The sequence below is a fragment of the Ochotona princeps genome, chromosome 14 (genome assembly GCF_030435755.1).
Source record: "Ochotona princeps isolate mOchPri1 chromosome 14, mOchPri1.hap1, whole genome shotgun sequence".
In the NCBI taxonomy this organism is placed as follows: Eukaryota; Metazoa; Chordata; class Mammalia; order Lagomorpha; family Ochotonidae; genus Ochotona; species Ochotona princeps.
The window spans coordinates 16,317,407-16,330,875 of NC_080845.1; the positions used below are offsets into that span (position 1 = coordinate 16,317,407).

General features: G+C 57.2%; 1 protein-coding gene across 1 annotated transcript in view; it reads right to left on the bottom strand.

Annotated features, from left to right (window-relative positions):
* COL27A1 (collagen type XXVII alpha 1 chain) overlaps positions 1–13,469 on the bottom strand; it is a 115,970-nt gene that overhangs the window by 7,952 nt on the left and 94,549 nt on the right. The window contains exons 37-49 of the mRNA XM_004594944.2: positions 13,331–13,438; positions 9,288–9,341; positions 9,087–9,194; positions 7,836–7,889; positions 7,400–7,453; positions 4,639–4,695; positions 4,455–4,508; positions 4,015–4,068; positions 3,747–3,800; positions 3,028–3,081; positions 2,835–2,942; positions 2,372–2,479; positions 1,674–1,781 (exon numbers count right to left, since the gene is read on the bottom strand). Coding sequence (XP_004595001.2) covers positions 1,674–1,781; positions 2,372–2,479; positions 2,835–2,942; positions 3,028–3,081; positions 3,747–3,800; positions 4,015–4,068; positions 4,455–4,508; positions 4,639–4,695; positions 7,400–7,453; positions 7,836–7,889; positions 9,087–9,194; positions 9,288–9,341; positions 13,331–13,438 — 975 coding nt within the window. The remainder of the gene's footprint in view (positions 1–1,673; positions 1,782–2,371; positions 2,480–2,834; positions 2,943–3,027; positions 3,082–3,746; positions 3,801–4,014; positions 4,069–4,454; positions 4,509–4,638; positions 4,696–7,399; positions 7,454–7,835; positions 7,890–9,086; positions 9,195–9,287; positions 9,342–13,330; positions 13,439–13,469) is intronic.

The following is a 13,469-nucleotide window of genomic DNA, read 5'->3' on the forward strand; positions in this document are numbered from 1 at the left end:
GACAGGGAGCTGGGTTGCACATGGAGCAGCCGGGACCAAAACCAGTGCCCACAAGGAGTCTGACTGCAGGTGGAAGATTGGCCTGATGAGCCCGAGTGTGGACAAATGTGCTCATTTGTCTTGGGGGGGGGCACAAAATGGCTGGATGTTAGGGTGGACATCTGTTGAACTTTTCAAGCTAGTATGAAAATTCCAGACACTTCACACCTTTGCCAACATTTTGTATGATCAACCGCCATATCATCCTTGGTCACTATTCTAATAGGAGCGTGGGAGCATCCTAGAGCGGTATGCTGAGCACGGGGCAGTGGCCAATGACCTGAAGTTTCTTCTTGGGGCCTCCTGTGCTATCTGTGTATCTTCTCTAAGGGATCTATTCAACTCTCTGACCCACTTTTTTTTTTTAACTGGACTGCTCATTTTTAAAGATTTATTTGTTTTTATTGGAAAGGGAGACGAAGAGACAGAGAAAGCTTTTTTTTTCACTCCCAAAAGAAGTGAGCCACAGCAGAGCTGAGCTGACCCGAAGGCAGGAGCTGGGAGCTTCTTCCGGGTCTGCCACGTGGGTGCAGGGTCCTAAGACTTTAGGCCGTCCTCGACTGCTTTCCCAGGCTGCAAACACAGCTGGAAGGAAGTGGAACAGCCAGAACACGAACCGGCGTGTACATGAAATGCAGGCACTTGCTGGCTGAGGATTATCCAGGTAAGCGATGAAGCTGGCCCCTTGCTCATTTTCTTAATATTGAGTTTTAATAACTCTTGATATATCCTGGATTAAAAACCCTTTCTTGGAGATATGATGAAGCACAATTTATCAGTTTTTCTTTTAAGGACCCTGATTTTTGCTATCATATGCAAAAGCATCTGTTTAATTCAAGGTCTTAAAGATTTCTACCAGTGTCATTTTAGGTCTTACAACTAAAGCCTGTGTTGATGTTTGTACCTGGTAGGAGGTGTCCACTGGTCTAGCACCTTGTCGGAAAACACAATTTCGTCTTCACTGAATTGCCTTGGTTCAAGGTCAGTTGTCCATATGTGGATAGTGTATTCTGGGGCCCCTAGCCTGTTCTCTGATCTATTAGGATATTTACAGCAATATCATGAAAATGAAGCGTCCTGAGCTTGAGAATGAACTTGTCATCCCCCATAAGAGAAGCCCGAAGAGGTTTCAATGGCAATCAGGTTGAATCCTCAGACCAATCTGAGGCAAAAGCTGATGTAACAATACGGAGTCTTGGAGCAGATGTTCCTTGCAGTTAATGAAATTTAAACCTGCTTCTAACTGGGGGTGTGTGAGGACGGGCTGCTTGCTTCCTACCATCCCCGTGTGCATTCTGTTCCCCTTATCCCCTTTCCAGGTCCCGGGAGAGTTGGAGCACTGTGCCAGGAGTCCACAAGGCTGGGGTGCCCAGGGCCAGGATGGCCTGTAGCACTGAGACCATGCTGCACTGCCCCCGATGGAGGCAGTTTCTGTGGTCTGGTTGTGCACACCACAAAATGTGTGCATTCCTGTAACTGTGTGTGCACGTGGGCGGTGCACGCAGATGGACATGTGTGCATTCATGTGAGTCTGTGTGTGCTGCACATGAGTGCAACCTGGGTGTGTGGATGTGTGTGTGTGCATGTGTGGGTAGCACACAGTGGCATACACATGTCAGGGTGCACACACTCACCGGCTGGCCTTTAGAGCCAGGCTCCCCCTGGCTCCCAGGAAGTCCTGTTCCGCCCTCTGTGCCTCGCTTGCCAGGGGGTCCCAGCTGCCCAGGCAACCCGCTTTCACCCTTAAAGAAACATCACCATTGTCAGTCAGTCAGGAGAAATGGTTGGGGGGTGGGGAGAACTGGGAGGAAGAGGGTGATCCCAAGGGTCTCTTTGGGTCTCAGGATGGTGTAGGTAACAGACTGGGGCCTTGGGAGAGAGCAAAACTTGCCCAGCTTTCTCTGCCCTCCCCCGTACCAGCTATCCACAGCCCGTCATGCACCTCCCATCGTAAGCCTCCCAGTGCTGCAGTCTGCGGCTCCTGTGGCCAACCACACTGCAAGCTCAGCGAGGGCCCTTTCTCTCGGCCTCCCCTTTAGTGTCTGGCCCTGGGTTCTGGCTCCTGCTAGCACCAGAGGGTTCCCAAAGGCTCCTTGGAGGAGAAGCCCGTGGGCAGGAACACCTGCTGTTTCATGAAGAGCCACCAGAGGGCGCACGCAGACAACCCAGCTGGCTGTAGCCACGCTGGACCAGCCGTGACCTTGGGGCAGGGAACTCGAGAGAGCTCCAGGACATGGGTTCCACTGCCCAAGGTTCTGCGACAAGCCTGCCTGAAGAATCCATATGACTGCAGCCAGTGCCAAGGCGGAAGTGGGGGAGGGAGGGGTCTGACCTTGAATCCGGGGGGTCCCTGTGCTCCTGGCAAGCCTGCCACGCCTGGATTTCCTCTCTTCCCCGCAGGGCCCATGAGGCCTGGGTCCCCATCCTTCCCCTGCTCGCCCTGGAAAGCAAGCAGGCAAGGGTGGTGTTCCATGTTTAGAAAGTCACAGAGGCAGGACAGCATGGCTGGGATGGGGGTGGAGGTGGGAGGGAGCCGGGTGTAGCAGGAGGTGTCATGATTAGGGACCAGGGAGCATCCTAAACCAAGAACCCTACACATTCAGTAGATGAGCAGACCCCGCTGGGCATGAGGGGCCACACTCCCAGTCCCCAGGGGATGCAGCCACCGTGCCTCCCTGGGAACTTCTGGCTTTGATGGTCCTGCTCCAGCCCTGGCTTCTCTGGCCCATGGCCCGAGGAGCTCCACAACACACACCTGCTCTCCAAGGGAGACCTTCTCCCTTAGCTCTGCTCACCTGCTGTCCAGCTCGACCGTCCCTGCCAGGAAGCCCATCTGGTCCAGCAACGCCCTCGGGGCCCTGTCTCCCCACTACGCCCCTGGGCCCTGGCGGGCCCTGCAGGCCCTATGAGCACAGAAGACATTGGTGAGGGTTCCTGCAGAGGAGCAAGTGGCTGGAGGGACAGCGGTGGCAGCCACGGAGCACTCACCTGGACCCCCCTCCAGCCCGGTGTCCCAGCCTTGCCTGGCTTTCCCTTTGGTCCCTGAAAAAGCAAGGGCTGAGTGACAGAGGCCTGCCTGGAGGTGGTGTCGACCCCCAGGAGCTCTGGAAGAAGGGCACTGAGAGGAATCTGTGGCCTTCTGGGTGTCTGATACCACAAGGCGGCCATACACACAGGCCCTGGGGTCTGCAATGCTGTAGCTGAGCAACTCTGGGCATAGGATAACCCACAAATCTCCCCAAACCACCCCCTCCAACACACAGACTCTGACCATTCCTGGAGGGCTGGCCTAACTTGTTCTCAGGAGTGTAAGGTCCCTGGGGTGTGGGCGGACAGGACAGGCTGGAGCCAGGGGAGGGCACTACAGCAGTGGCAGCTCTGGCCAAGCCTCTTAGAGGAAGGCCCAGGGGCACCAATCTGAGGCAGGAAATCCCTTCTCCCAAAGACAGATGTCCCACCCTTGCACTGGCCCTGGTCCCCTCCCTATGTGTGCCCCAGGGGGCCTGGCCTGGGCTGTTAGCTGGCGGGTGGGGGGTCTCTGGTCCTAGGTGAGGCTGACCTCAGATCAGAGCCCTGTAAGCTGGCCTTAAAGGCTGACTGCTTAAAGGGAATGAAATGGCTTCAGTCCGCTCCTAGGCCTGCTCCTGCCTCCCTGCCCCAGGCAGCTGCAGCTCAGTTTCTCTAAAGTGAACATGCAAACCTCTCACCTCTTCACCTTTCGATCCTTTGAGTCCCGGCCGTCCCCGGGGTCCCGGATGCCCCTGCAAACCAAGGTGAGATGACGCAAAGCAGCCCCAGGATTCTCTCCCAGGGGCGGGCAGCCAGTCTCCGCCTGGAGGGGGAGGGCGGGGAGGGGTTTTGGGGTGCAAGCTTTGGGGGCTGTCCCAGCCCCGCCTGTAAACTTCTCAGGGCCCAGCTCCTCGATCCCCGGTGTCCCCGACCCTGGGCGGGGAGCAGACAAGCAGCACCACTCACGGGTTGTCCCTGCTGGCCCAGCTTCCCTCGCAGGCCTGGCACGCCCTCCTGCCCCTGGAAGCCAAGGAGAGACTGGTGAGCACCCATCTTGGAGCAGGTGAGGGCCAAGGCTGGGGCCCAGCAAGTTGTGTGTCACTGGGGCTTCCTCATGATCAAAAGAGGGTAAGATGGTGACTCCAACCCCAGGCAGCCTGGATGGAGGTGGGGGTGGGGGTGGGGTTGTACAGCATGGTGGGCAATGGGCAGCCTATGCAAGCTGTGGCCAGCCCTGCTGTGTCGTCTGTGTTTCCCTGGGTGTGAAGAGAGGCCCTGGTAGACCAAGGGGGGCTTGTGCCTCTGGCCGGGGCGCGGAACTGGACAGGAGGGCTTGTGTCAACTGAAGCTCTCCTCAACCAAACTCCCACACCCACCAGCAGGGGGCCCCCTGCTCTAGTACTTACAGGGTATCCAGGGTCCCCAGGCTCCCCGCGGTCTCCTCGGTCACCCACAGGGCCCTAGATGACAAGGACAACAAAATTGGGACTCCTTGATGGAGGGGACATTGCTGGTCACACCCCACCACACCCGGCTGGTGCCCAGCCTCCCCTCTTCCCTCTCCAACAGGGGGCAAGCCAGGGGGCTTACCCGATCTCCAGGCGGCCCTGGGGGCCCTTCAGCCTGGCCATCTTCGCCCTGCTCGCCCTGTAGACACATAACCAGCTTTAGGACCGCAGAATGTGGAGATGCCAGGCCCGGGGCCTTGGGCACAGGTGAGCCCAGCCTGGGCAGAGCAACACCCGGAGATACTGATGTCAGACAGCAAAGGGGTAGGTGGATCTGAGCTGGGCCCCGGAGGCAAGGAACTGGGAGTCGGCACCCAGAACAGAATCCTCCTTGCTGCCACCTGCCTGGGACCTTCCTGGGGTCAGGGAGCTGAGCTAAGGGTATCAGGGCCATGTTCCAGCAAGTTCCTCCTGCCTCTGAGCTAACCTTCCTCATCCTGGAAAGTGGAGGTGGAGAGCAGTAGATGAGGCCCCTGGGCAAGTGGTGGGCATCCCCAGAAGTGACGCACAAGTCCCTGAATGGTGCCCAGCCACACTAGCAGTGGCTGCAGCCACAGGTCCACTGCCAGGGCTGGGCACAGGCAGGCTCCCCAGAGCCTCCCGATCCTGCTGCAAAGCAGGTGCTGACAGCCCCACTTCACAGACAAGGCCGCTGAGGCCCAGATGAGGGTGTGACTGGCTCAGAGCTATTCAGCCTCAAGAACGGCCTGTTTGTCTGAGCGTGGCCAGGAGAATCTAGACAAAGAACCCTCTCCCGCTGGCTTGGGGCCACAGAGAAGGCCACCGCAGGGTTCTGCACGTAACTGCCTCCTGCGGGCAAAAAGGATGTAGGGCTTCACAGTGCCTGCACAGAGCTCAGCCCATGGCCATGAGCGCTGCTGTTGCTGCTGATCCCAGCGGCGACCGTAAGCCACACGGCTGTGACCAGAGAGAAGCCGGGGCAGGGGCAGTGTGGAGGGGAGGACACCACCCTGAAGCCCTGGATGGCAGCTGCCAGCTGCAAGCAGACTGTGAGCAGGAGCCATCGCAGGTGTGTGGGGCGCTCCAGCTCAAGACAGCACAGAGGCTGATGTCAGGGCATGTGCAGGGACAGGAGGGGCCGCTGGAGAAACAGGAGCCGGAAACCCTCTCGGGAACAAGACCGCAAACTTGGCCAGGGGCGATCCTGGGAGCCAGCGGCCACGTGACTTGGCCCTTGGCCTCTGTGGCTGCAGCGACTGAGGCTGGAGGTAGGCGGGGCCTGGCCGGAGGCCTGGGAGCAGCTGTACCCAGGGAAAGGCTGGGAGAACAGGGATTCTGGCTTCTCCCCACCCACTCTGGTGGTGACCCGTGTTGGAACCCCCATAGTGGCAGGCAGCAGGAGGTGGCAGGACTGGGGAGTGAGCTTTGGGGATGGGTTCAGTGCTGCCCTAGCGTGTTCTGGGTGCCAAGCAGCTCCTGAGACTTCTCTCAGGCACAATCTCATAGCTGACACAGTTGTGCGCCCCGACCACTACCCGCTACTGTCCTTGACTTTATGCCTGGGTATCAGAGACACCAGACTGCCCATAGCCCTGGTACAGATTCAGGGAGGAATCCTAGGTCTCTACCTGCTCTCTCCCTTCTCACAGCCATTCAGGGCTGTGGCTGAGACTCTTGTGTCACGGTCACAGCCATGTAAGCACGTGTCCAACAGTGACCATGCCCAGAGGGAAACAGTGCCCAGGTCTGTCCTAGTCACTGTGGTCTGTGTGAGCACATGCTGCAGGGTCCCCGCTACCACCAAACCCTGCAACTATGCATTCCACAGAGTACACACTGCCTGAAACTTACTCAGGACTGCCGTGCCTCTGGGGGGCCCCTGCCCAGCCCCTGGATAAGCAGCCAGAACACATCAAGCTGCACAGTCAGAGGAATGAGCCGACAACGCCTCAGCAGCGGTAGCCTGCACCTGGCTGTCAGGGAAGTGAGATCCCATATAGTCCCACATCCTAGGGCGTTTAAGAGATGACCTCAGGAGCCCGGGGGAACTGCAGTGGACCTCAGCAGGTTAGGGCAGGTTCTGCGCTGGGTTGTTCTCAGACAGCCCAAAGTGGAAGCCTTGGGGGCACACTGGCTCCTCTTTGCTTTGTGCCCCCGGTCACCATTCCTAAGCCAGCCTCAGCAGCAGGACCCCCAGGATAGAGACCGTGGGGAGCTGATGCGGCCAAGGAAAAGAGGGCTCTTGGAGGCAGAGGCCAGCAGCTAGCAATGGTTCTGGCCAAACCGAGGCAGGCAGGAGGGACTTGACATGTGGGCTCCTCTGACTGTGCTGTGCTACATGGGATGGGAGCCTGCTGGCACCTGCTGGTCTCCACATCCCCCGTCCCTGCACATGGAGCAGGTGTTCCACTCAGCCAGCTTCCTTGCAGCAGTGACTGCCTGATGTGGAGCTGCAAGTCGGAGTAGAGATACCTGCCACTCTGCCACTGTGGTCCCTGCTTGGCTGTAACCACGCACTTTCCCACTGGCCACCTAGACCCGTCCCTGCTGTGGTCACCCGACCTCATTCCCACGCCATGCCTCACAGGGACAGCTTGTACTCTGGGACTTATCACATGAGTCCACGTCCCTTGTGTGGCCCCAGGTCCTGTGGGGGCAGGGATTATGGCTACTCCTAGGCTCTGAGATGACACCTGATCCAGTGCTGAGCCTGGACCTGCTGGCCCTGACCTTCCAGGCATGATGGCAGTGACGCTGGCTTTGGGGCTCCCTCCTGGCCAGCCACAGTGTTGGCTGGAGTCTCTACGTGAATCCCGTGTTGCTCTTGGGCCATCCTTGGACTCAGGTTGGCCATGGTCCTACCTGAGATCAGGCACACCCACCTTTTCGCCTTTGGGTCCAGGGGGTCCAAGGGGTCCCACAGTGCCTTTGTGTCCCTGCAGACAAAAAATACAGAGGTGGGCATGTGGAGCGGGGAGAGTGAGGACTCAGAAGGGGGGAAGGAAAGGAACCCTGGCTGTGCCGCTGGGCCCCGACTCTGCCCAAGCTGGCTATGTGGCTGTCTCTAAGCCCTGGTGTCCCCAGAAGTGTGACCTGGGTTTTGCATAGCCACCCGTGAGCAGGTGCCAGCTTGGATGGAAATGGGCTAGTCTGGGATGGGGAGAACAGTCGGGATCTCCCAGGTTTAGGCTGTGGACACCTCCACCACTGGTCGGAAGTGTGGCGGAGGCCTTGGGTGGCAGGTTTGCCATCTGCCCTACCCCTGCCCAGCCTACCCATGAGCCCCAGGCTCATGCAGGGCGCTTGATGTCTGCTTACGTCATAACCAGCCAGTCCTGGCTCTCCTTGGGCTCCCATCCGTCCTGGAGCTCCCTAGGAGGGGAGAAGATCCTGGTTGGCATACAGCGGGGGGGGGGGGGTGTCCCATAGCAGGGGTCCTCCAGTCCCTCCCCATGTTTGCAAAGATCAAAGTGGCCAGCAAGCAACCCCGGCCCTCCCCACCTGGCTATGGCCCTTCTGTCTCCCGGCTCCAGTGGGGCATGGCTGCCCACAATGGCTGTGTTTCCTAGGATCTCACACGCCAGTTTTGAGTGAATGAAGCCACCATTAAAAATCAAATGTGGGGCCCGGCGGCGTGGCCTAACGGCTAAAAGTCCTCGCCTTGAACGTGCCGGGATCCCATATGGGCGCCGGTTCTGATCCCGGCAGCTCTACTTCCCATCCAGCTCCCTGCTTGTGGCCTGGGAAAGCAGTCGAGGACGGCCTAAGGCTTTGGTACCCTGAACCCGCGTGGGAGACCCGGGGGAGGTTCCTGGTTCCCGGCTTCGGATCAGCGCGCACCGGCCGTTGTGGCTCACTTGGGGAGTGAAACATTGGATGGAGGATCTTCCTCTCTGTCTCTCCTCTCTGTATATCTGACTTTGTAGTAAAATGAATAAATCTTTAAAAAAAATTTAAAAAATAATCAAATGTGGCAGACCTAGAGTTAAATCTCTCGTGTTAAAGAGATGTCACAGCAGTGGCTGGAAATCGGCCACAAGGGAGTGTGACAGCACCGTCACAGGTGACACCATAGAGCAGACAGGTGTTGACGGTCACAGACCGCCCTCTGCCACACCTCCCCTCCCCCCGCCAGGGTCTTCATCTCCCAGCAGACCCCTTCTCTCAGGGCAGCCCCGCAGCCTCAGAACATCATCACAGTCAGCCAGGGCCCTACAGTGGATTCCTCCTGATCATCCTGCACCTGCTTCCCTAGGGTGGCTGGCCCCCCTACCACAGCAGAGTTTGTCTCTCTGGGAACACAAGGAGTTTCCTGAGGGACCCCTGCTCAGACCTCTTCAGGTGGCAAGAAGGGACAGAGGTCTGTGAGCCTTCCCAGAGAGAGGAGCTATAATTCCCTCCAGGTCCCCAGAGGGCCCAGGGGTTCAGGGGGGGTGATGAATCATGGGTCCCTTGCGACAGTGGCACCCAGAAATTTGGCAAACAGTCACGCAGGGGAACCTGGTACCTCTCTCCCTGCCTTTGGCCCTGATCCCCTCCATCCACGCACCCCAGCCACAGTGTCCTCACCGTTGGTCCCAAGCTGCCCCGTGACCCTTTGGGGCCTGGGGTACCAGGGGGTCCTGATTCTCCAGGGACGCCCATCTCACCCAGCTGTCCTTGGTAGCCTTTGGCACCCTACAGTGGGAGGAGAGACAAGCTGTGAGCAAGCCTGCAGAGTGAGTGGGCAGACAAAGAGGCCTGGCCCTCACAGCACAGCAGGCAGCCTACCTTGGCCCCGGCCCGGCCCTTCTCGCCTTGCTTTCCTGGTTTTCCTTCTGGACCCTGCAGGGAGAAGAAGGAAAGAAAGGAGGAACAATGGAGGCAGAGCCAGCAGGTGCATGCTGTCACTTGGTGGCCCTGTGACCTTGACTATGACATGGGGACAGTTTGAGTCCACTAGGAGATGACATGGGAAGAGTTGACAACAGTGCCCATCCTTGGGAACTGCTGGGACTGGCGCAGGGTTGGGCTGTCACCATGGTTGCCACCAGGCACCCAGTGGCATCCCAACAGGCACAGCAGTCTGCACGGAGGTCTCTCCATAGGCCAAGCACTGCTCTAGCCTGCTGTGGCTCTGTCTAGGTCAGTAGGGGTCCCAAGGGTGCAGTGGCCTGCCCAGAGCCAGCGGTTAGCCACAGAACCTTAATTCTACCACAGAGCTGCTGGCTGCAAGACCAGGAACTTTTTCTACCTCCCAGCTCTGGGTCCCTAGTAATGTCCCAAGGTAGCAGGAGGCATTTTCTGGGCTCCTGTGTCACTGAACGAGTGTATGTCACTTCTGTATGATCCCGGAGACCAGGGTCCAAGACAGGGTCTGCCTCTCCCAGGCATTAGGCAGGACTGCTCCTGTGGACCCCAGGTCATGGCCTGTGAAAGGTCACTATGTCCGCTCTTTGGCAGGGCATCCCAAATGCTTCCCTGTCTCCTCTCCAGAAGCGGTGGGCAAGGCTCACCAAGGTGTGCTGGTGAGAGTGTGCGCTCAGACACAGATACAGAAGCAGGGAGGGTGCCTGTCCTGGGCTTCCTAGGAGGAGACACAGAAGGGTAAGGCGGGCTGCCCTTGCTGGCCTCGAGGCCAGGCCTGGAGGAGTCAGAGCATGTGTGTGAGAGGGCACAGAGGCCCTGGGTAGGACTGCCAGCATCCCGGTGCTGGAGTTCTCGTGTGATCTCTCACTGAGCCTGGTCCATTTGGAGATCTTGGACTAGCCCTGCAGACAGGTGGCCTGAAGCCATGCGTGGCTGGAGAGCTCCAGAAATACAAGACTCTTTCAATTACTTTAATTTGAAAGCTGATGACCCATGTCAGTTCCTGGGAAACTTTTAAGCGTGTTTGGAACAACTCGGGTGCATGAAACGTACCTTCCGCAGCAAATGTTACCATGGCTGGTGTCAGGGTACAGTGGGCTAAGCTGCTGGGACCCCTGCACTCAGGTGGGAGACCAGGATGGAGTTCCTGGCTCCTGGCTTTCTCTTACAGCCATTTAGGAAGTGAAACAGGGAAGAGATCTCTCTGTCTCCCTCCCTCTCTGTCACTCTTTCAAATAAATGCATAACCTTTAAAATAATAAACCTTTAAAAAAGTTGTGAAATCTAATCCAGATCAAATATCTCCCATGACAATTTGCATCTGAATGGAAATGCGCTGGCTCAGCACACAGATCTGATTTCAAACACTCAATACCAAAAAGAGAGAGAGAAAATGCAAAATAGCTCCCGCTGGATTCTTGCTTTGCTCACGTGTCGAGATGGCAGTGTTTGGGAATATCTGGACTTAATAAGGCCTATTACCAGCAACCATGTCATCTGTTTCTTTTTTACCTTTGTACAACGTGGCTAAGAGAAAAATCCAAACTGACACATGTGGCTCCCATTCTGTTTCTCTTGGACATTGCTGGTTGGGGCAATCCCAACATGGGCTGATGCTCTGGTTATCAAATGTGAGCCGTCCTCCCCACCAGACCTACGGGCCAGGCGCTGTGGCCTGTGTGCCCTTGCGCACATTCTTGAACCCTTGGGAGGAAGACAGTCTCCTGGCCCTTGTCGAGCTGAAAGCAGCACCTGAGGGTGGCCTGGCTGGGTAAGACGGAGCCAGGGCTCCCTGCTTTTTGGGCAATTTTGTCCCTAGTTGGTCCCGGCTGGACCATTGGGGAATTGCGTGCAGTAGCCGGTGGGATTTGCTGGCCCCTCCCTAGTCAGACAGGATGAGTCAGCAGCAAGGCCCTGGGCCTGAGCTAGGGGACTGGAGACTGGTCTCTCAGGACACGCCTCCTGCTGGAATGCTGGGCCCTCCAAGCCAGAGTGCCCCACCGTGGGTGCCCCAGTCCCCCAGGAGCCTGCAGTGGGGGAAGCCTGCAGAGCCCCAGCCATAAGAAGTCCCAGGTGCCCGGATGGGACAACATTCTTAGAATCGCATGGTGAGGCGTTTCTGTCACTGTGAGGACATGGGTGCCAGAGGGCATGACATACAACATGATGACATCACACAGGATGACTTGCCCTCATGGAACCCACGTGGCAGCCACTATCCACTGCTATCCAGAGCCGTGTTACATGACACGTGACTGTGTGTGCATTTCTGGGAAACCCTGGATGACTCAAATTCTATTTTTAAACATCCAGCTGTTTCCAGGCCACAGCCTAGGTGTCCACATGCAGCCCTGAGGTCCGAAATACTGATGGTCAGCCACCTCGCTGCCCCCACCATGTAACACCCCATGCCCCAGTGTGGCCCCAGGGACTCTCTTTCCAATATCAGCACATGAGGATTGGCAGCAACAGCAAAATGCAGACGTTAGCACCAGGATCACCATTACCACCACCATCACCACCATTACCTATGCTACTATCTTCCTACCCCCCCACCAGCTGCTGGTCATCTCTTCCTCCAAATTGATAAACAGTGGCTTAGATCTCTGGTGCATTTCATAAAATGTTTTCTCATCTCAAGCTTCATGCAATCTTTGAGATGAGAAAACCAAGCCTATAGAGGATAGCAATTTGCCCAAAACCCCATACAGAGTAGGCTGCTTGAGCCACAAATGAGTTCAGCCTTGGACCTCTGCCTCCAGGGTGATTAGTGCCACTTGTTCTGTCTGCTCCTATGGCTGTGATACCAGTAGCTCACTAAAGAAGGGTCCCTGCAATGCTGGAATGCAGGGTGCTGTTAGCACACATTCCTTCCAAACCCTTCCTCCTGTCAAGGCCAAAGGTTGAGAGGAGATACAGCAGACTCCCTGGTGAGGAATCGGGGCCAGCGCCCCTGTGGCTCAGTTCTCCACTGCTGAGTCGGGCTCAGGGGAGCCTGGCATGGCTGCAGGGCCGAGTGCCTCCCGGGTTTCTCCAGTTGCTGGGTGAGCTCATTCTGCCACAGCTGTTTTGGGGGATTAGCACTCCAGTTCTATTTTTAGGAAACAAGCATTTTCCCACCACCGCAGTTACAGGCTCATTTGGCTCCATCCTGAGTGAGCCACAGCAGTCCTGCTGGATAGAGAAAGACCGTGCAGGGCAGGCACCAGTGCATTGGGGCTGCAGGGCTGCAGGGCTGGGGAGGGACTTGACTCTGCACTTGGGCCTGAAGGATGAACGGCAGTGCCAGCGAGGCAGCAGGCAGCCGAGGTGTGGCCTCACACCTGCTGGCATTGCTGCAGGCCTGGACACTAAGGGTCACCTCATCCGCTGTCCCCTGGCGGGGCGACTGGAGTGACCCAGAGGCACACGTCCTTCTCAGCTATGAAAACCAGCCTGGTCCCGCTATAAGGCAAGCTTTAGCTCATCTGTCTGAGTCTGGAGATGCTCTCAAACCTGGCTTCCACCTGCTGCCCAGCCTGTGCCTCAAAACCTGCAGCCCGAGGCCTAGAGACGCATGGCACGTGGGAGTGGCGTGTGAGTCCTGGGCCTGCCATTTCTCAATGGGTGAGTCTGGGCAAGTTCCTCAACTTCTCAGATTTTTGCCAGAGCTGCTGCCATCTGTTTCAAACAGGGAACATTCTGGAAAGCACTGGGCAGGTTGCCCACACATGAAAACAGGGAGGTTGTAAGAGCAGGGATGCATTCTGAGTCATCTCTTCAGCCTTAAGGGGCCTGATCCAGACAGAATTTACAAACGCCTATGGGCCCACGAAAGACACTTCTGTGAATGACAAAGGCCATTGCCACTCCTCCTGTACTTCTAAACACCAGCACTCGGTCACCTCCTGGTACAAGACTGGATGTTAAAGACGCATATGCAAACCATTTGTCACAGGACTTCTGGGGACAGCCTGCACACTCACCCGGATTCCAATGATGCCAGTGGGGCCAATGGGCCCCTCTTCACCCTTCAGCCCTTCTTGGCCTTTCTCTCCACGTTCACCATCGGGGCCTGGGTCACCCCTGTCCCCCTAGAGGGATGTGAATAGGGACGAGAGAGAG